General features: G+C 43.2%; 1 protein-coding gene across 1 annotated transcript; it reads right to left on the reverse strand.

Annotated features, from left to right (window-relative positions):
• mindy3 (MINDY lysine 48 deubiquitinase 3) lies at positions 1–23,871 on the reverse strand. The gene is made up of 16 exons (XM_030394287.1): positions 23,716–23,871; positions 22,949–23,283; positions 22,576–22,655; positions 22,091–22,151; positions 21,193–21,405; positions 20,935–20,986; positions 20,040–20,154; positions 19,695–19,768; positions 19,450–19,529; positions 19,139–19,209; positions 18,182–18,262; positions 8,516–8,588; positions 5,379–5,451; positions 2,976–3,063; positions 2,075–2,146; positions 1–946 (listed from the first exon to the last, which is right to left on the reverse strand). The coding sequence occupies exons 2-16, from the start codon at positions 23,040–23,042 to the stop codon at positions 797–799; spliced, it is 1,377 nt and encodes a 458-aa protein (XP_030250147.1). The 5' UTR covers positions 23,043–23,283; positions 23,716–23,871; the 3' UTR covers positions 1–796.
• Between the last annotated feature and the right edge of the window lie 82 nt (positions 23,872–23,953).

A 23,953-nucleotide genomic window follows, 5' to 3' on the forward strand; every position in this document is an offset into this window, starting at 1 on the left:
TATTTGAACAAAAAAAGTGTTTATTCCAGAGCCTTTGAGTGTCTTAATAAATACATGAGCACTTGGCCGACCATCTTAGTGTGGTGCATGAAGCACACACACATACATACATACATACAGACAAAGCACCTAAACCAGATCCATCTTCATCAAAACACTAAGGAAACCTCCTGTTCCCATCTCCAGCTTTCTGTGTCCGCGTTGGTCCCTTTACACTGTAAACTTTGTAAAGTGGGGGTGTGTGTGTGTGTGTGTGTGTGTGTGTGTATGTATGTGTGAGTCTGTTTGTGTTCTCATATGTGGAAGGCTTTGGTAGGTTTTCCCTCAAACAGTCCTATAGCTGGATTAACAGTAGTGTTTCACAGTCGGCTGGCTGTACACGTGGTTCGGACCAAACCACTTCTGCTCTCTAAACATTTTCTATCTATCTACTGCTAAAACTGTAGCAGAGGTGTCGGCACAGAGCAGAGCTGTAAAAATAAACAGTCATTCATTTTTTGTTTTTCTTTAAATAATCACAACATCCTGCGTGTCAATAACAAGCCATGGTGAACAGACAATAGCATGAATTGTCAAAGGTGAGTTTGCATTTTTGAGGAATGTGTGAGCGAGGACGAGGGGATGGATCTCAGGCATGTTTTTTGTTTAGTCCACGGACGTGTTCGTCTCAGTCTCTCATGTGCATTTTGTGTTTTCTTCTCATTCGTTGTGTCAGTCGTTTGTAATCTGCTGGCTTTTTAAGGGTCAGCGTGCGGAGGGGAAGCCGGAGAGGCGTGACACACAGGATGTGTCGGTGCTAGTTCAGAGAAGGGGAGCGGTCGGTGGTCCACAGCAGCTCGATGTAGGGCCACTTGGTCTGTAGGCAGCGCTTGACTGGAGTGTCGTCCGTCCGAACCATAGGGTCCTCAAAACCTAGCACCAAGGATGTCCCTTCCACATACTCCACCTGAGAACACACACACACACACACACACACACACACACAATGAGTAAACACACAAATCGAAACACTTCAGGCAAACTTTGGCAGGCTTTATGAAGAAATTTGCATTTTGTGCAATTTGGAGAGCAACGCCACTGTTGTAAATACAAATCCCAGGTCTGTCACACTTTGTCAGACGTGATGAAGGTCCTAACTACAAACAAAACTCATTGCATCATATAACAGTGTTATGTGTTGAAAACGTGTATGTAACGCTGTGATCCGACCCTCTCACTGAAGTTACACAGTGCAGAAATAAGTGATCAGCTTATTACAAGACACTGAGCCATCAACATGATTCTAAAGCTGTTATTCTAAGGTAAAAAAAGTTACATTCTGTTGTTTTAACTCCATTGATCTCTCTTCCTCTGGAGGGGTCAGAGGTGAGATGCAAGGAATGGATGCCAGGATACAACACACACACACACACACACACCTACCAGCTGCAGGGGAGCACTGTCAGCAGGTCTGTTTTTCCCATCTGGAGCTATGGGAATGGAATTGCCTTCACAACCTTATAGGCGCCATGCTGCCCAGTGCATATGTGCGCATGTGTGTGTGTGTGTGTGTGTGTGTGTGTGTGTGTGTGTGTGTGTGTGTGTGTGTAGGCGTGTGCTTTACCATGGGCACACATGTGGTGCCACTGCTCGATTTTCAGGTGGCTGTATGGAAAAAAAGCTGCTGTACAGACTAGACAAAGTTGACGAATGAAGAAAGCGATATCCCTGAGTAACAGGTTTCTGCACAGCCACCAACTACATCCACTGACAATCATCCATCAAACTAAGCCTGCTTAATAGGCCTGTGTTTGACCATTTATCATGGCGAGGCTGCTGACAGTGGCCTCCGCGCTGAAATGACTTGGAGAAATAGGAGGCTAAGCCAGGGGTTTCTGGATGGATGGACATGCTATTAAGCTCGCAATAGCTACTGTTTATTCTGGAGTGGCCGGACGCCTCCAACTGTGTGTGTATGTGTGTGTGAATGATGACAGGAAAAGACGAAGTAATAGGCGGCGAGACGGAGAGAATATGAAACGGAACCACCGCCATCAGCTGCTATGAATAACCCCGAATGTGAAGAGTGTCTTACCCTCTCGTTGTGGTTGGACTGTTTAAGTCCGTTGTAGTGGTAGACGGGAAACGAGTCTGGGATTCCTGAGTCCTGAAACACAGTCGGGGGGGGGGGGCAGAGTGAAAAACATGCAATGTTGTTGGAGAGTCTCTGGGCGAACTGTTCTCACAGGGATGGAGACGCACAGAGGCAGAACATTTTTTAACCCAAAAGTCACACACACATCTCCGCCCGCAACGAAAAGCTTAACATCGAATCCCACACGTTAAAGCTGAAAGTGCGTGTTTGTGCGCTGAAGCAAAACTAAACTCCAATTACCAGAAAGCAGCCAACACCAGGAAAACGTCTTTACAATGACATTGAGCCAAAACACCTCCCGTGGACTTTGGCTTAAAAGGTACAGAATGCTAATAGGGTGTGTTGTCTGAGAGCGTGTCCAGCTTCTCGTGTTTATATGCCTATATGTGAAACATAAACCCTCACCCCAATCCCACGTGTGTCTGAGTGTGTGTGTCCACTTGGCTAATGGTAGTATAATTTCTTTGCGGCTTGGGGGCCATTGCTCTGGCGAGTCCCTAAAGCCCTGATCACTTTAACACAGCTCCCCTCTATCTCTCCCTCTCTTGTCTTCCTCATAAAAAGGCGTCTTTAGCGCTCGCTCTAAGCTTCTTGTGAACACGCATATATTTCACATGAGACACCGCAGGAATGTTTTTGGCGTAAAAACCTTTGATTTGCTCAAACAGCACACCACATATTCTTGGGAAATAAGACATTAGCGTCAGCCGGACAGCGTGTGTGTATGACTATTTTGTCCATGCGTTTCAACTGTTGGGAGGCATTTGTCACATTGTGTGCATGTGTTTGTTTGAGGCAGAAGTGCACCTCTGCGCACACACACACACACACACACACATACCTGATCAGGGAAAAACTCCAACAGGAACGGGCCCAGAAGAATTATGCCCAAACTTTCCGGATCCAGTTTACCCTTCACCAGACTGACACTGACAAGGAACAGAGACAGAAAGCAGAGGAAATACCAGTAAATAAAAAGTGAGCAGAGGAAAACAGATCCAGAAATCCGCAGAGAAAACAGAAAGAACATGCAGGTCAAAAAAAAAAAAAGAGAGGGGCTGGAAGGAGCCAGAAGATCAGTGAAAGAATAACAGTCTGTGACGTTTTCTGCATGAAAATCCAGATTTAAGATCACATCATCACTCAAGTGGAGAGTTATGATGCGTGTTTTGGTGAGTACGTGCATGTTTCATGAATACTGTGGTACAACTAAATATACCTCTTTCCAGACATTCCTACGTGTTAGATCAGTGTTATCATTATTCCTCCATGATAACAAAAATCTGGTCAGATTGCCCTTTTAAGGTATTGGGGAGAGAAGCGAGGTTTAAACCGAGACACAGAGGGAAGGCAGTGATTGTTCCTCCATCTATCAATTTTTTTTACAAACAGCACATGCAGCAGGAGGGATACAGAGCAGACAGTGACACTGCTGAAGTGTGACTGAGCAACACTTTAAATCCTTAAAAAGATCTTTCAGATGAGCGGCTCTAATACCAGCCTTGTGCTCCCTTTGCAGGCGAAGTGAGAACAGAGAACATCTTCTCAGGGATCAATGAAGGATCTCATTCTTATCAACAAGTGGTTGTGTGTTGATGGTCATCAGGGGAAGTAGCTGTTTATGGTGGATTTGCACGCTATTCACTGCATGACTGTCTATGACTTCATCATATAAAATTGGTTTACAGATAAGATGATGGAGCATGCCACAGTTACTGGCTGCGCCCAATCCTTTCTCCTGTTTGTGTTATAGTGCAACCAGCTGATGTTTGTCTGGACTGGTGTATATCTCTCATTTGTAACTGTGCATAATCTTCTTGAAGAAATGTTGAATATTTATCACTTAATGTTGTGTTCATTTCACTGTACAATTGAATTTTGAGTTTCCTGCAGACACAAGTGAGTCTCACAATGCAGGATCAACTGAGAGAGAGAAGAGGACCGCCACAGGTCACATGACATGGCCGCAGCTCGCTTAGAGGCAGGACAGGCACAGTTTGGACCAACTCCAGAGAAGGTCCACGGATTTGTTCAACTTGCGGCAGTAAAACTAATGGAAATGCAAAAGGCTGCGGCCAAAAGTGCCAACAGAAAAGCCCCATTTATGGACTTGTGTGTTGTAATAATACCCAAGGGAGTGAGGACATGTCTTTGTGTTCTTGGCAAACTGAAATTATTATTATTATTGATTAATTCAGGTTTTTGTTGACATCAGGTGCGGCTGTCCAGTTTCCAGAATAATAGAGAGATTATCTAACTGTTTAATCAAATGGTCTAAAATTGCTTCAGACTGCAGGACAAGCTTCATGAATTCACATTTTTTTTTAACAATATGTCATATAAGTAAGATTTACTATCTGAAACACTACAAAACCAATGTAGTCAAATCGAATCTATCATTCCTTGAGGCTGCATCCTAACATATACTAAGAACAGTAGGTGTCCACAAAGTTGGTTAACCACAAATGATAGCAGCTGATGGTCATAGGTCATATGATATGTAGAAATACTCACTGGCAACTTCAGAACAGTTTAAAGATGAATAATGAAAGTCTTTGATTTATTTCTCCTACATAATCCTATTAATCAGTTCTATACAAACCACTAAAAATGTTGCTTTTTTCACATGGTGGAATCCCTGCAATAAGTCTCTCACTGTGTGGTAAAGAATGAAACTCGCCTGTTTGCACTGGGAGTCTCCTCCCAGTTTGCTGTGTTGTGTTGTGATGTGTCGCCCATCTGGGGGTCTGCTGAGCAGATTAGTGGTCCACTGACTTGGCCGGGCCCACGGCTGTGGCCTTAAGGCTTACTGTTCCTCAGATGAGAACGTGCTTCTGTTTGAAGCGGCACTTTAAAGCGTTTCCTCCCTCTCTCAGCCTTTCTTCCTGCTGTTAATGATCTCCCTCTCAGCCTCTGTTTCGGACTTTATTTCTTTCTTTCTGCCTCAGCTTTTATAGTGGGCGCTCTCTGGTCTAATGTTATAGTAGCCTGGTAGTGAAACATGAGCACGGGGCTGCTGACCTGGCCTGGCTGTGACTTAGGAGGTAGAACTTTAGAAGCTCTACAGGTGCCACACACACACACACACACACACACACACACACACACACACACACACACACACACACACACACACACACACACACACACACACACACACACACACACACACACGCACACGCACGCACACGCACACACACACACACACACTCGCTCAGAAAGCCTTGAACATGCAAGCACTTACTACTCAGGCTCTGAGACAAGGTCAAGGGCTTTCATCACGTCCTCCAACAGAGACTCCGGGATGAAGCCATTATCTGGAGAGAGAGAGGGAGGGAGAGAGACACAAAAAGAGACTCATGCACTGGCTGACCCCGAGAAAACATAAAATATGGGCTTCAGTTGAAAACTAGGGGAAGCCTTCACCCACACACATATGGCACAAGCAGTGTTTACATCACTGGCCCTGGGGAATGAACTCATCGAACACAACTTAACGCACGCGAACACGCACACACACACACACCCATATACACACACACACACACACACACACACACACACACACACACACACACACACACACACACACACACACACACACACACACACGCACACACACCTTGTCCTTTCTCTCTGACCTACATTCCATGGCTGTGATGATTGCTTTACCTGCGAGTAGAAGCTTTAAATGCTAACATGTGTTTTTGCCCGAAAGAGCATTTGTGTGTGTGTGTGTGTGTCCGGGCACTTGTCTCATTTAAACACGCGAGCCTGCGTGGCCTCTTGTTTAGACACATACACAATCCCCAGGCGTGCTGTGAGAAAGATTAACAGATGCGCGCTCCACTTGTCCGCTCCTGAGCAACTCAATCTTGCCTCTTCAATGCCAGATGTTGTTGTCTCAGCGTGACAACTGACAGTTTGACAGCCAGGGCACACACACACCCACACTCTACACAGGGACAACGACAAACACAAAATATTAAAGACTGGGCTGAGAGCGTGGGTAGCTCAGTGTGTATGTCTGGTGAGTCACTGTAGTGCGTGTGAATGCGTCTGGCGCCCGTTTTCCACAACACAGGGAGCTGTGCTGACTCTACACATGACACAGACAGATTTATGGCCCTTTTACGCACCACTCAACTGGCTATGGCATATGTGTATACACTGCAGTGTGTGTCATGTATCATACATCCTCCTTGGGTGTGTGTATTATACGCGTGCATTTATGCCTGCGTGGGTTTGTGTGTCTTTGCACAACCGTATGTGTGTGAAAAGACCATATGGGTCACAGAATGTCGTGGCAGAAGAGAGCTTCAGCGGATTCGAGAATGTACAAAGCGGTATTTCGTGCAACAGGAAAAGACGGATGAAGAACAAGGAAAAAAACAAAGACAGACAATGGAATAGACGTGTTTGTTGTCAGACGGGACCGCATTGCACCACACACACTCAAACGGATCTCCACAAATCAACATGTTGTTCCTACAAGCTGGATGGTTAATTACATAGCTTATGGTGGCAGAGAGGAGCACACTTCATTTCACAATAAAAACACATAAATATGAAGGTATTTGTTACGATGGGTGATTTAGTCAGGTCCTCAGCTGCGACATAGATACCTCTAACTGTGTCATGTAACATGCTCATGTCTTGAGTGGGATCTCCCTCCTCCCCTTGTCTCCACAGCAGAAGAAAACATTCCACAGCAGATGCAAGCACTAAATGTTTAATGTCTACTCTCATCCCTGTCTCTAAGTGCTCATGAATACACACAAACATCACACACTATAATCTCGAGACTGCATAAATAAATGCTCCAGACTTTCAGTCCATCTGACATGAGAATCTGTCTTCTCTTCAACTTTCCATCATCACTGTGTCCCTCTCCAGCCCTGTTCACATTTGGCATCGTCTCCCGAATGATCACATCAGAAGTGGACAGCTCTATGTACAGGTGTGAACACCCCCAAGACACATTTGGGATCCAATCATTCCAACAATGTTCGGAGCTGGTCTGGGACTCGTGACATTCTTTTAGCAGTGTTTATTGACATGCGTTCTGGCCCACATCAAAGGACTGCATGTTCAACCGACCTCCTCCAAGAAACAACACGAAGAAGCCACAACAACAATAACAATGGATTAAACACGTCTGATTTCTTTTTGGTCCACTGTAATGTAAATTACTAGTTGGGCTTACCATTTGCGTTAACAAATGTCTGCTGAAAACACTGGCAGGTAACAGTGTTTTCAGCAGACGGCTACGGCAGCAAGCACACGGCAAATTCTAAATAACTGGCATTCTTTAAATTCAGCATTAAATACAATACATTTAGATGTTTCTTTCCTTGTAACAAATGTCATGGCATTGCTGTAAAAGCCTGTCTGTTTTCATGTATAAAGTGTGGTCTGTCTGCTTCCGTGTCTAAAGTGCACTGTACCTCCCAGCATCTATTTCAACTGATGTCACCATTTAAACAATATTTAATAAAGAATGTAACATTATGGTGGTAAACGTGAAATCTAACCAATACAGTAAACAGTAACTAATATAGGCTACATCTTTGCGGAGAAAGTCACCAGACTTAACTTTGAGCGTTGTTGCATAAAAAACTTTGTGAAACGCTGTCTACAGTAGGACTACTTGGTCCTACATGTTATTTCGTTCTTTCTTTGTGTAAAAATGTTATCTTTTTGTTCCAGTGACGTAGGCGTGTATGTATGCATATAGAGTGGGAAAGTGAGATCCGCTCACAAGATGCATTTTGAGACACATTTAACTCCTGGGGTGAATTGACGGGCTTGAAGCTATCCACTTGTGATCGGATCACTCAGGATGGATAGTCAAACCAAATGTAAACAGCCTCTCTGTGTCCTTCCCCTTTACCCCAGTCACCTCGAAGTGACAACAAATTGGGTTAAGGAGAGGGAGGAGGAGGAGGAGGGAAGGAGAGGGATCGTTGACTCAGCTGTAAGAGGAGCTGAGCTCACCAACCTCGGCAACAACAGTGGAGATGAGAGGAGCGAAACAGCCCCTCGTTCTGCCTGCAGAGGAAAATAATGGAGACAAGGAACAAGACAGAAGAGGCGAGGAGGGCAGTGGAGGTTATAAATGCATCTGCTCAACCAGGAAGAAGAGGAGAGAAAGACAACATGGCCAGGATAGTGTTCACTCAGTGTGTGTGTAGCTGTGGTAGAGTGAAAGTTTGGTCACACATCTGTGTGCCAGGTATTTCATAAAGCTGGTGTACTAATGAGCAAATAAACTATGACTATGTCTATAAAAACAAGTGTGCAGGGGGTGAAGGGCGGGAGATGTGAATCACTGGCAACATTATGGGCACAATATATGTAATACAGACACTTGTTCATTACCTTCAGGATCAAATGACTGGAAGACCCTCCTTGCCTGCTCTGATGGAGACTCTGGACCTACCAGGGACATCTCCTATAGGGAGGGAGAAGCAGAAAGAAGGAAGAGAAAAGAGAGGAGGATAAGGTGCATTAAAACATGAAGAAGTTAAACTTAAAAGTGACCACGTAGAGATCTGTGACTAAAGCAAAGAGACAGGGGGTTCCAGTAAGACAGCGAACAAAATGAGAGCAGGGAGGGGAGGAAGAATTAGATCACATTATGGGAAAATGTGGCTTAGTCAGTGTTGAAACATTAGAACATCATGAAGCAGCAAACATCTCGATCTACTAACAACTACCAGACTTTGATTGGTCTTGACTATATTTTGCAGCAGTTATGCGCACATTCTACAGTGAAGAAACATGCAGTACCACCCACTGCAGAAGTGTGTGATGCCCTGCCATTTTACATTGTACACGTATGTGGTGTGTGTGCATGTGTGTGTGTGACGATGTGTAATCTAAAAGGACTAGCGCAATCATGGGAGTTCATTGGGTTATTAACTGATCTGCTGATAAAGTTAGACGGCTTATTTTCAGTACAAACACACAATCAGGAAATCGGGTCTTACATATACTGCCCGTGATTAATGGCGAGCTCTACAGTGTTTGTTTGTTGGTGACGTTTCCAAAGAGCCATGTTGGCCGGGAGTATAGAAATGAGGGGGTGTGCATTAGCATGTACAAGAGGCGATGGCCCTTTCGCATAGCCTACAACGTACATGTTGATTAAATGGCTCTGTATCGCTAAGGGCATTACTTTTCAAACAAAGTGCTTGTCAGATCATCTATGAGCATATGCCCCCCACCCAGCTTGCAGCTGGAAACCTGCATTTAGCAGTTTTGTTCTTTTTTCCAATTTTCACATGACTACTTCTATGTGCAAGAATGCTGAGGAACAACTGACTGAAGGTGTGCACAGTAAACCTGATGTATAAGAATATAATTGCGTTGAAACAATAAGAAAAGGCAAAAGACAAAGTTGGCTCACCCTGGATTTTGCTGGTTTGCGGTTGGACGACACATTGAACTACCGAGTTTGTTTTCAACAAAGAGACCTGAGACAGACCTCATGGGACAGGAACGTCTTCCCACGTCCGCTCTAATCTTATATTTTTAAGCATTATCAGATCTTGAGAGGAGCTCTCAGCAAGTTAAACAGCTGGATAATCATCAGTTTCTGATAAGCAACAAAGCAAGCAAACAATGATAAGGAGAATGAATGAAGAAGAATCTTATTTCCTTGAATACATTTCGTATGAATAACAACACGAAAAAAAGCTCAGAGAAGATACCCGGAATATTTTTCTTAGAGAGAATGAAATGAGATACTTCTCAAAAAGATGGCTTTTTAGCCTTAGCTGTCATAAACACATGCAAAGTGTGTAGGCGAGAGTCAGAGGGTTCTCACTGTTCTTCCATTAGAGAGAAGGGAGGGAGTGTATTTATGACAACAAAGTGCTGGACAAACACACACTGTTTTCAGAGAACAAATGAACCCTGCTCATCTCCTTTAGGCTGGCCTTTATTAAAGCTTGAGCCTCGGATCCACGCAGGCTGCTAGGGTTTCATGGTCTACTTATTACTGTATTCAGGGTTTACTCAGGCAGAGAGAAAGAGGGAGAGAAGGAGGCAGGGAAAGAGGACAGAGGGGTTCAGGGGGACACATCGAGAAGAGATGACTCCCAGCTGCCGGCTCTTCAGATGCAAAGAAAAACAGGCTCACACGCGCTCACACACTATTCTGTCACACAGAGTGACGTGATGTGTTAACATTACGGGCTCCATAAATCTGATGGTACATTTATCATTAGATGGATATGTCTGTTTCACTTACAGGGGTGGACAAGGGTCATTTTGCTGTCTCAGGAGGAATAAAGTGGTAAAATGGTTCCTTAGCAGTCGACACACTCACTAAATGTAGGATTAACAGTGAGGTATGTATCATGTAACATGAACTGTTTTGAGAAGCTGTAACTTAAACTTATATGACAATAAAAGAACAGTATACCTGGACTAAGTTAACATGTGTATCTCTTCCTAAAGTGATGAGAAGCTTAATCGATCTTGGTCCGCCATATACAATCCTGCAGCTGTAGGGTCCAGTGTGCCTTGTGAACCACAGCTCAGTGAACTCAGTTTATTGTCTTCCAGAGCAGGATGGACACAGTCTGTGTAAATCACCTGCCAATACCACAGCAACTGGATGTCAACACTTTACTGGAAGACAAACGCTCGGAAGTGGTCATCAACTATTATTGCCAGTCTATACGCACTAATATAAGGCTAACGAGCGGTGGAAAAGAATAGAAAAGACAATGACTCACATGAGCATAAGATCATGCACACAGAAATTACATGACTGTGTGCATGTGTGATGACAGGTCTGCCTGGCTGTCTTTGATCTGTGTTTTATTAGAGGCCTGAGGAAGATGCTGCTGAGTTGGAAAACATGTCATGGAGCTAACACACTCCGCAGGGAAGGCGTGTGCGAGTTTGTTTTTGTGCCTCATCGTTTCTTTCCTCTCAATCCCACTGTGTAGCAGTATGTGTTAGGGTGTGTGTGTGTGTGTGTGTGAAATGAGAGAATCTGTGCAGTAATAATTAGGCCTATCCCTTCCCAAAATGTGTTTGCTTATACTGGAAAACAAGCTGTTATTAAATTCTCTAAATCTGCACAAATATTCATGCTCATGTAGAGATACAGCACAATGACACTGAGAGCACTGATGCCAGGTCCTTTTGTAAGTGTGCGTTTTGATTTAAAGGAGCACATTCCAATCCCCACAGAACGACCTTAACGGAGCAACAACAAGCTACCCTACATAGGAACAAAGCAAGAACAACACACACACACATGCACGCTCCACCCCGAGGACTTAAATACACAAAGTGATGCAGAACATTTGCTCTGAGTAAAACCAGAATACGGTGAGAACAAAAAACATGTCTTCTTTAAGAGCCAACAATTCCAAATGACTGAAAGGTTTTGAGGTGAGCGGGAGCGTTTGTGTCTGACAGTACTAAAGTCACATCCATCTGGCTCTCCTGAGTGTATTATACAATATGTGTGTGAGCTCCCATTTTTTTAATGAAGTTCTGAATATCTGTTGTCTTTTTTTATGCGTTGTCACCCTAAAAAAAATGTTTAAAGTCCTCAATTTGAATAAACTGATTCATTGGATGAAATGGAGTGCCGAGCAATGCAAATGGAAAATATGACACTCCAAATAAAAAAGGGGGCACAATGTCATCAGCGTAAACTACTGCTAACTTTTGCTGGGGTTGGCTAGCAAGATCAGTCAACTGTTCAGCTGGTGGTGGTGTTCACTGATCCTGCCCAGACTGGGAGCTCGGAGTCAGAGGCACCTGGCAGGTACTGGTGTTGATTCTACTGGACCACTTAAGGTTCAAATTGGCAAGGGGCTAACTGGTTAGCATGCTAACTTCAGTAGATATCTGTATATCATGATAAGATACACAGATGTTGTGATATGATGTCAAAGCTGTTATTTCTTCATATTCTGTTAATTATTTCAGTTAATTTGTATTGTTTGAAAACTAAAATTCTTACATATTGAACCTTGAAGCAAACACAAAAGGCTCATTCCTAGCTCGTCAACACTTTGGGGGATGATGGCTGGGGCTGAAATTTACACAGTCAACAATTGTTCTCCATAATTGCTGACTCAGCGCATTTGTGCGGCAAGTGGTGGGGCAAACACTTTTTCTTTTTGGACTGGACTGAAAATGTTATTGTTGAAACACTAAACGGCAACAAATATAAATTGAAGCAGACCATTTCTTCAGACAAAAACATGCTGCAAGGTTGGATCATAAGAGTGGAGAACAATCCTGTGCAGACACCACTGCAATCTAATTTTACAAAACGACATGCCAAAAAAGGAAAAAAAAAAAAAATTCAATAAAATAACTTGCCCCTCCAGATTTTCTGCATCACACCCTCCTAGAGCAGATAGAGGACCAAGCTCAGCTGATATTCGTGTAACCTTTCATATTCGCGAAACTCTCCTGACCACTGCCTCAACCTTCACCTCTGGCAATCTGCCCTTGAGTTGCTCTCTCCTCACTAGACTTTGTGGCTCTCTTGGGTTGACAACTCATCCCTTGTGGGCCTTTTTCCTCTCTCGCCCTTTTTCATGCCCAGTCTCCCCCCCCCCCCCCCCCTTTTTTTTTACCTGCCTTTTCCTGTGCTAAGTAGGTACTCCTGTTTTGGAGTATTTCCTGCCCTTCCACCCTTGACTTTTTCTTCCATTCTTCCTTCCCCCCTTTCATCCTTTATCTCATCATGCAGGTAGGCACTTCAGGATAGACAGCTAAGCATAGTACTTTTCTAGAGTTACTCTCTTTCCCTCCGGTCCAGCCAAAGGGCTATTGTCTGTGCTGAGAGGCTCTGAGTGGCCATAGAGTGCGTCTGAAGGGATCGGTTTTCGAGACAACAAAGCAGAGGTCTCGGACAGTGTCTCCTGCCTTGTTCTTAGCAGGCAGCAACAGCCTCACTACATGACATGCTGAGGAGGGAACTGAGGAGGGAGTCTGTGTGGGAGGGCTTGTCATGTAGAGTATGTGTGTGTGCTTGTTATGTGTGTGTTTGCTTCACCTTAACTAGCCTGCGTCCCATGTGATTACCAGTCCAGAAACAATGGTAAACCAATCTCTCTCACTGCATGAAGAGTGCAAGCAGTTTCTACTGTATGTTTGTGTCTCAGTGTGTGTTTCAGGTGTGACAGATGGGACAAAGTAATGATTAATGGTGCTGTCATGGATATGAAAGACGATGTCTCACCAGAAAAGAGAGGAGACACTGGAGGATATTACATAGCATAATGATGGGTCCTATAACAGCAAGCTACACACAAGGGAGAAGGAAGAATAATGCAGCACACACACACTGTCACAGACAGCTTTTCATCACATTACAATGGCCCTTTGGTCTGACCTGACACAGATTATTAATGACTGTTAATGTACGCCGCTTTGTTATTTGGTGTTTGTCTGTGGCCCGCACCCTCTGATCACATTAAGAACAGAAAGTTATCCTCTTTAACAGAAAGCACAAAAGTCTTATGTTCTGTTACGTGGATCAGAAAACCCATCAGTATCTAGTATGACCACAATTTGCCTCATATAGTGCCACACATCTCCTGCGCATAGAGTTGAATATGTTGTTGATTATAGCCTGTGGAATGTTGGTCCAATCCTCTTCTATGGCTGTACAAAGCTGCTGGATGTTGCCAGGAAGCTGCTGTCGAACATGTGGAGCAGAGCAACCAGAGCATCCCAAATACGCTGAGAGGCTGAATGCAGTCCATGCAAGAACTGGGGTGTTTTTTTTTTCAGCTTCCAGAAATCTGGAAATACTAGATCCTTGTGACACGAGGCTGTTCATCACAATGCTGCAAAATGAAGCGATGGTGGCGGATGGATAGCATGGCAATGGGCCTCAAGATCTCACCAAGGTATCTGTGCATTCAAGTTGCCATCAATGAAACGCACATGTTTATTATTGATAGATTGTGCCTGCCTATAACATGACCCATACACTTCTCCAAAGTGCCAGATGCCAACAAAGGTGAGTATTTGCCAACAGTAGTCAGTGATGACAACAAACTGCAGTTAGGTCAAGAACCCCGGTGAGGACAATGAGTACGGAGATGAGATTCCCTGAGACACTCTCTGGCAGTTTGTGCAGAAATAAATTGAATCTGCAAGCCAACTGTTGCATCAGCTGTCCAGGTGGCTTGTCTCTGACATTCTTGCAGGTGAAGAGGCTGGGTGTGGAGTTCTTGGGCTGACTTGATTACACATGGTCTGCTGTGTAACCAACACTGAAGATGGCTGACGGTAATCAAATGAACATTCAGTTCACTGGTAACAGCTCTGGGGGACATTCTTGCAGTCAGCATGCCATTTGCATCTTGGCAAAGAAGATGTGCTCACTAAAACATTTTTAATAAATCTGTGTTAAAAAAATGAGAGAAAAAAATATTTTCTGTGCGTTTAAAGTCTTTTATGAATCTTTTACTTCAACTTGTGAAAAACGGGAGTTGTGCTTATATTTTTGTTGAGTGTAATGTACAGTATCTAAAGTGTACAAAGAGTTGGTCTCATGCAATGCATAACAACACACAAGACTTTCCTGTTTCCTGGATTATTTTATACATTCTTATTTCTATTTTAAATACAATCTAAAGTCAAGGGTATCTTACTAGCTATGACACCTGTGCAAATTCCATTGACAGAAGAGGGCAGTGGGATGCAGTCAAAAGCTCTGGAAAAGGGTTGCAAGCTATTCTCGAGTTTGGAATGTTTTTATTACACAATGTTATTGATTCCTAGAAAATATGATGCTTTTCAGCAATATAGCCCGAGCATATTGGCAATGTCTTCCATTTACTGTGGTTATGCCAATAAAGCGTCACTGAAGGAAACTGACCTACATTTACTGTGTCTGCACACTTTAAATTCTCCCTGCTCCCTACCAGTCCTTGAAGGACATCTCGCATGTGTGTGCAGACAGAAGCAGGAGTCTTAAGGGACACTGAGCGCCGCAGCGGCTGCTTTCCCTCCTAGTAAATCACTGACCCAGAACACGACTACTGTACACATACACGCACAAAAACACACATGTAACTCCCTGGAGAAGCAGAGACACAGCCTGTGAACCTCATCACTCAGTGAGGAGAGTAAAGAGCGATGAGAAATGTCACTGGAGGATCGCTGCCCCCCTCCCGCCTTCCTGAGTGACCACTGCACCATTCTTTAAAGTGCATCCTTCCTTTCTACTTCCTTTCTTCCCCTTTCCTTCCAATGAGGGACCAATAATCTGAAGAGGTTGGCTGAGGAACACTGGCGAATCCTTTCCTTGGGCCACTGAGCTACTGTACACTGGAGTGGGTAGTTACTTCAAAGAGAAAAGCAGGAAAAGGAAGGAAGAAAGAATCCTTTTTTAAACATACTGCATGATACGTCTCATCAATCATCCCATCCCTCTTCTCCTTCACTCTCTGTCTGTCTTCTTTTCTCTCCTTCCTCTGGCGTCTCAGGAACTCTTGTCCAAAAACAGATCCCATTACATGCCATTATATACACTCAGCCACTTTCTCACATGCACACACACACATTAATACAACGGAGGACAGACAGAGAGAGTTTGGGGGGTGTTGTGGGTAGGAATCAGAGATGGTGGAATGGCCTTTGTGTAGGCAGATTAGATAAAAACACTAATGCTATTAAGCTGATGGTCTGAAAGCTACAGTGACACACTGACAGCGACTCGGGGGAATACACACCCGTCCCCAATGGCAGACAGAAGGAGCCGCTGAAACATCAGAGGCAGGGATCAAATTTGCTGCTTTTGTGGAGATGGCTCTATATCGGACCTAAAAGCCACATAACTAGGTAGCGTGTATTTTTGTATCACGATGCCTGGGAAATCTCAGTGCTTCAAATTAACTCTAAACATCACTGAGGTCCACTAGCAGAGTACCCTTGCCCCACATCTTACCCCTTCAACTCTGGCTCAAAGCTTTGGAGCCAGAATGGTGTAGCGTCAGTGCATATACGTCAGTGCATATGCCTGTGTGTGTGTAAGTATGTTCCAAACCTCCAGTGGGACAAATGGATCCAGATGGGAACTCTGGAATCACATTCCCTCCAGGAATCCATCCACCTGAAGCCTCACACACACACACACACACACACACACGCGCGCGCGCATGCACGCACACGCGCACACAGAGCACCACTGCTAATCAGGATAAAGTTCCCTGTGCTCTGGAATGTGTGTGAGTGTGTGTATATGTGAACATGTCACCAGTGCCGGGGGAGTTGGAACTATTGGTAAGTCATCAGCACATGGATGACGACTTTGAGTCATCACTGAGCCAACACATGACTCACTTGCCTAGCAGGCTTGAGCTGAATGCATGTAACTGAGCTTTTAATCAATGGTATATTAAGGGTGTGGCGTCATGATGGAGGTGATTGCCGGGGATTTTTCTGCATCTCTGGTGCCGTTTTCACAACAGCAGGGAGAATCGATTCGCTACAACCAAACCGGAAAGCTTTAGTGTGCGGGCTACAGCAATGTATTATGTTACATGATCACTGATGGAGATAATAAACATGTTTGTTTGAGTACAAAACTGTGTGTGTGTGTGTGCCTACATGTGCACACATCCTCACTAGCATGAAAATCTGATGATTCATACTTCTAACAAAGAGCCTAAGTTTCTCTCATTGTCACAACCACATCGTTGACCCCAATTAGGCAGTGCATTCTCAACATACATGTGCATGCATATATGAACAGTGTTAATCTGAGTTGCTGATGTCGGCACAGAATGTCTTCATCCTTTTTCCAGGAAGTTCCGATGTTTCTACCTGCCTTTTCACCACATGCTCCTGGTTCCAGTTTTGTTTCCAAACTTTTTGACAAATTTTCCTTTTGCCCGAAAGCTATCTACTCTGATATATTATTTTCTGATGGCTCAAGGGTGGATTTTCTGCAGCACAAAATGTAACAGATTTGTCAACAAGCAGCCATTCATTGCACTGCACTTTAGCCCTGGGTATTACTATAACATGAGTGTGGATGGAATTTTGTTTAGTGATACTGAAATTTAAACAACAGCCAAATTTCCAACAACTAACAAACCAGACACTGGGCAAGTGATCAAACCAACAACCTGCTGTCCATGTAGTTAAGTACTAAAACAGGGGAACAACCCAGACAAACATTAAGGGAGACTAAAACCTCACTCCTTTCGAGACAGGTGTCTTTCCTCTTTCTTGTTTTAGATTTTTCCTCTTAGCTCTTATCATCTTTACTTAGATTCAAATATCCAATAATCCTATATTCATCAAAATGTCAGACAATCAACAGTTTGTCGTCTAGTTCCTTGCTATATCTCTCTCTTTATCTTACTACCCTGTTCTTAATATTTCTTCAGATACAATGGAAACTCAAACACGATGAGGCTAAAGGAGATGCTTGTGATTTAGTTCCTGGGTGCCGTTTCTGGGACTCCTTAGTTCCTGGGACAACTTTGTATAACAAAATACAAGTGCCAGGACAGAAAAATGTTTGATCCATATTGTTGAAATTAGCCTGACAGTGAAGGTAGACAGAAGTATGCTGGAAATGGAGGCTTTCCATGGAGTCCAAATTCGGCAGTTTACATCATGGTCATATATCAAGAACCCCACTTTGTTTAGTTGATCACAGATGGTTGAGAAACTAAAATCGTGTTTCTGTGTGCAAGAGAGTGAGAGAAAGAAGGCATGTAGATGCGTGTGTGTGTGTGCGTCTGCACTTGTTAAGTTTGGAAGCATAGCGTTTTTCCCCTCAATGCTGGATAGGTGAAAAGCCAAGAAACAGTACTGGCCATATATGACTAGCTCCACTTCTCATTTTTCCCTCCCCTCCCCTTCGCCGTCTCTTTTTCCCCCACACTGCTATCTGACCTGCACTTTATTAAATCTTATAAGCACTGTCCATATTTTGGTTTTTCTAACCTGCTGTGTGGACTGGCTTGTGTTACAAGCTGTGTGTCTGAAGAGGGAAATATGTGTTTGGTTGCTTATGAAGTGAGTTGTACTTGCCTTGGTGAAAAACACAGAGAGGTGAGTTTCGCTGCCAAGGATCCAAATAGGGAACTTTGGAGACTTAAGGAATGCCCCGACCTGAAACACACACACACACAAACACAGAAAAGGAATGCGTCAAAAAATGTGTGTTTATTTTCAACTGCTCAGTGTACACCTTTTTCACAAAGTACACCAATATCTGAATAGGGATTACATTTCACAGTACATGACGAGCATATTACTTCTCTGGATCCTCAACAAAAGGGTCAATTAAATGCATGTTATCAATGATAATATTCCACTCTTATTCACAATAACAATTAAGTATGTGTATATATGAGCAGACATATCCTTATACAATATGAGTTGGTCTCCCAAATCAATATTTACAGCCCTCTGGTTACTTTGGCAACCATCTACTTGCTATTACCTTATTATGGCTGCTTACTTTGCCTATTTACAGAGTTCATGTCTCAGCTCTAGCTTTTTTGGGCTTGCTTATGTTGGCAATGATAAATAAATAAATAGCCAAGATCCATGTTTTCCACAATGACTAAAATATGTCACATCACAAGCATTTAAAAAATTATTTTGTGGTCTATTTTTAGTAAATGTGTGTTTCTGTACAAGTGTGCCAGAGAATAAGTGTAAAGAGAGAAAGTAGGGAGTTCACAGTTGGTCTGTTGGGATTGTTCCTTCCAAACATGTTTTCACATGGGAGCTCCTACTGTGGCTTGGGTTTAAATATTAGATATGTCTCACATCATAAGTGCAGAAGTAACAGAGAGCAATTATATCTGCATTTGTATTCCTCTCACTCTCTGATCTTACAGTATTCAATGGGTGGGTGCCCATCTCTATTCATAGAACATCTTGAGTAGACAAAATAAACAAAAAACAAACACAAATCGTGTGTATTTTCCATGACCACTCATCAGACAATTTGTAAAGAGAACATGCATATATCTGTACCTTGCAGTAGCGTAGTGACTCCATAAGCGTGAGGAAACCAACAGATGCTTGTTTATGAATACCATGCAGTTCTAAAAAGCAGGGAGAAAAAAAGAACATCAAAATGAGAATATGTTAAATTACATCAAACTGGCACTAATTCTTGCCTTTTGTACAGTGCTGTGGGAAATAAGAATGATTGCCCTCTGATGGATATGGTTTAAATCCGGGGCCACAAAATTAAGCTCTGTGAGTGTGGTATGTGTGTTAATGATTCTGTTGTGTGAATATGGCATGTTTGTGTGAATGCAGTAACTTCAATGAAGTCTTACTCATGCCAGAGCACTCCCTGTCTCCATCCCAGACATTCGAGACAGCGTGGCCAGTTACAAGGAGGTTCACCAGGCTCTGACTGAAAAGGCAGATAAAAAGGGAGACATCAGTAGTTCCTGAGACAACATAAGGTATGCTGTACCCCTTTATTGCACAAAAAAAGGACCTTGCAGTAATGTGTCATTTTCTTTGTCGGCCTAACCGATAAGACCATGGGACAGTATGATGGGAAGTGTTGTTATACCTGCCATGGCCATGCACAGGGTCTATGAGAGGCTCCATTGTGTCCTGGATCTCGTTTCTTATATTCTCTATGCCCTGCACAGACAGGACAGGAAAAGAGAAGCCTACATTTAATTTTTGTGGGTTTAAAGATTGATGTAACACACAGGAAAAAAATACCTGAAATGATGAGACACAATGATCATGACTATTAAAAAAATTAAATATAATGTGTTTTGAGTTTGAAAAAAAAAAGAAAGTTTTATTTTGCTTTGTTCAAGTTACTTAATAAACATGACACAACATCGACATACTCATCATTTCCAATCAGTATTTAATATCTTCCTCCATATCTCTTTTCCTTTACCTTGGTGAGGATGACAGAGTACAGGAAAAGCAAGACTCCACAGCACCCCCTCCAGGTGTGGTAGAGAGACAGCACCTCCTCTTTGAGACCAGACACTGACATTACAGTCCGCTTACTGCCAGAGGAGAACAAAAACATCAGGTTGATCAATGCCACAATCTAAAGACTTAAAAGGATTTTGAGGGGGGAGGGGGTTGGGCTCAATGAGACTGATGGATTAACTGTATCTGTCATTTCGGGTGAAAAAAGATGACTTTCACAATAAGCTGGAAATCAATCAAATGCATCTAAGGACAAAACAAATGATCTGGAGCCTCTATTTGGAGTCACGCCCCTGTTTCGCTTCACCTCGGAGAGCTTGCTAGTTAATTTGTCTGTCTTAGTTCAGTGTGCACTTCTTCACTGTGAGTCAGCACTGTTTTTTGCTGACTCTGTTCTCAGCTGCCAGTACGCCTGTGTGATGAAATTTAAATATTTCTCTGGCAAACGCAGCCTTGCATTCATTTAGTCTTTGCGAGTGTGACAGGCAGTTTGTGTGCGAGAAAGGTAGTGCGAGGTAGTTTTTTTTTATTAGGCAATCAGTGAAAGTGCTGAGTCAGCAACTTGTGCGCAGAGTGAAAAAGCTCATTCGACGTGAAAGCCAATTCTCTCAGACTAGATGAATCAAATATCACCTCTCCCCTCCCTTCCGCTGATACTATCTTCTGAGATATATGGAGTTCTCTATCGCAGCACTGCATGCTGGCTATTGTAATGCAAGGATTTGTGAGGACGTAATCTCTCCGGAGACACACAGTATTATTTATGTCAAGATTATCTTCATTGAGGAAGAGACAGTCATGGGGATTAGATGCAAGGTGTTAGCTGTGGTGAGAATATTAAAATTGTCACTTACTGAAGAACACTGTGAAATCTCTCAAAGCCAAGTTCCTCAGCAGCCAAAGCAGCTAGGCACAAGGAAACACACACGCTGAGGTATCACAGCATGACACAGAAAAACTCCACAATGTCGAACGGTTAGTCATTAAAAGTTACTATTATTGTCATCGATGGTAAAAACTAGGCTTGTGTGAATGAGTGCGCATTCGTACGTTTGTGCGTTGTTATTCTGAATGTGCGTTTGACGTGGGAATATGACAGGTGTAGGACTCACTGGGTTGCTGCTCCTGTGGTGGCTGGCTGCTTGCCGGCTCTGGCATGTCCTGTGTTTGCGACTGTGACTGTGTCTGCGTGTTGGTATGTGTGCTTGGATGTGGGCTCTGTCCCTTGGCCCAAGTCACCAGGCAGAACCCTGTGGAGGGGCTGGCACAAGCGGACTCCAAGATTTCACTCAGAGTGGAACACAGTGCTGTTTTCTGTTCCTCCTCTAACAGACACAAGCATAAAACATGCATGATTTAACAAGACATTAGAGATAGCCGGATGATACAGAAGCTCTAAAGCTGGTCTCACTTCTGTGTAGCGGGCTGTTTGGAAACATCACCATTTGGAGCTTGTGTTGAATAAAGAATTTCACAGGACTGCGCTCCATTCAATTTGACAGCTTTTCAAAGTTTTAAACTACTGTAAGTGGCTGACACATAAAAAGAGGGGAGAATAATTTAGGGATTATCACTCTCCAGTCACATCATATTGTGACTCAAGAAATACCAAATAAATATCAACTACACTTTTTGACAGCACAGGATAATGTGATTGCAACATACTGCACAATAACATCTATATTTACCGTAATGCAGAACTTCCAAACACAGGTATTCAGATTTAATAACACAGCGGCTGCTAGGACATTTATTGCACACATGAGACTAAACTATGAGTGCCAGTAAGGTGTGGTGGTGCCTCAGCCACAGTCTTAAAGTGCTGCCATAAGTTTTACAAGCCACCAGATGTCACTGTGTTTGCTGAGTTTGAAGCCCCTAAGCTTCAAATCTTTTTATGGTACAAATAGAACAAAAGCTCCAAAGCTTTACAAGGCACCATCCACTCTTGAATGCAGGGCATACAACAGTATAAAAACGATGGTTTGGATTTTTTGCGGGACAATCTACCTGACATCTGTCTCCAGTTGGAACTTTCTCTGCTGAAGAGGATGTTCTTTAAGAGGAAAGCCTGCAAAGAAAAACAAACTCGGTCTCAAAATTTGCAATAAAATATTTCATGGTCCAATATGCTACACTTACTACATATTGTTTGTCCATAGTCCACCCTCACAGTGAAGACTTTGATCTTATGAATATATGATTGACCCTTTTGTTCTGTCAGTTAACCAACAATTCATATACATGCAAGACTCAAACGATGACGCATATATAAGTCAAGTATAAAAGAAGACTCACTCTAAAATCCCCCAGTGACCCTATAAAAGGTGCACGCTGTAGAGTGATGCAGACTAAATTGCCCCATTATTTACCATACAATTTTAAGTACTTCCACCTAATGCTCTGGTGGAGGTCTGTGAGGGCCCAGTACTTAGGGAGAATGCTGCAAATTGAGACTTTGCACCTATAGCAAGGAGTTTTAAATTCAACCATACCTGGACAGGTGCGATGACAGCACACGGGCCTCCTTCAAACTGCTCCAGTGCTGTGTGCTCATTCTCACTGAAAACAAATCCTGTAATGAGGATAAAGTGAAATGTTGGGTCAACAGAGTGCATGCACTGGTCATTTCCAAGGTCAGAGTGAATAAAGGATAAACTCTAGAGCAGAAATGAATATGTACAGTATTCACACCAATCACATGTCCAACAGAAGGGTTTGACCTTCAGTTAAAGAGGATGAGCAAAAAACTACTGTTGAAATCTGAATACACTTGGCTCTCCACTGCACATAGGTCAAAATCTCTGTAACATATATTATATCTTCTCTGTTCATTCACATCATCACACTGAGACAAAACACCATTACCTTGGGTCCATCTACGGAAGATAGAGGCAGACACTCCACCACTGGAGGGTCTCCCCCAAACCAAATCCACCACCTCTTTATTTAGCTCCGACATGACAACTTTTCCTGTCGGTGGATCCACGGCCACTCCTTCTATAGTCCAACAGCCACGAGGGGACAAGACAGCTCCGTTGAGGCTAACTTGCCAGCTCTTTCCGCGGTTTATAGTCCACTTCTCTGGCCAGGTCGAGCCTGTGGCATTGGCCACAAGCTACCTGTGTGGCACGATACAGTCTGACTCTACTGGCTGGCAGCAAACTGGCGGGTAGGAATGACATTAACGTTGTCACAATAGCCTGCAAAGTAAAGGGACAGAAACATCAGTTAATGTTACTATCTACAAGATAGCACGACTTTTCATCTAAGGCGACAATGGCGCGACATAACGTTAGCTAGTTTATACACCAATGTAATGCGAAAAACTAGCTCGTATAAAGCTAGCCGTTAACGTCAATAACAGTTTGCTGCAGTAAAAGTACTGACAGCAGGATAACAGGTAGCTATGTTTTTTGCGGCGCTGATACCTTGTTGTCAAAAACCGTATCAAAGGTAGGTGTAAAGAGCTGAGTTGGCTTGATAATGTCAGCAGTTAGCATTAGCTTTACTACTAGCAGCTAATCTTTCATTGCTTTGTCATTCAATTACTTCTCGCAGCACAGCGATGTCGATAACTGTCGTATGAGTTCATACTCTTTGTCACTGGTTAGATAACATACAAGCTTAATTACCTTAATAGACAGTAGAGTAATTGGATTCCGTGTTGATTTGATATTGTGGCAGCAATTTCACTATCACCAGCGTCTCTGTCATTCGTTTATTTACAAGAGAATTGTGAAAAAAAGAAAAGAGGAAAAAAAACTGCCATACATTTTACGTGAGTGCCCATTGGTTGAAATCCAGAAAGTTCCAGATGCGTCAAGGGGTACAGCTTTAACGCGTTATCTGAATGGTCCGCAGGCCTGTCAA

The sequence above is a fragment of the Sparus aurata genome, chromosome 17 (genome assembly GCF_900880675.1).
Source record: "Sparus aurata chromosome 17, fSpaAur1.1, whole genome shotgun sequence".
Classification (NCBI taxonomy): domain Eukaryota; kingdom Metazoa; phylum Chordata; class Actinopteri; order Spariformes; family Sparidae; genus Sparus; species Sparus aurata.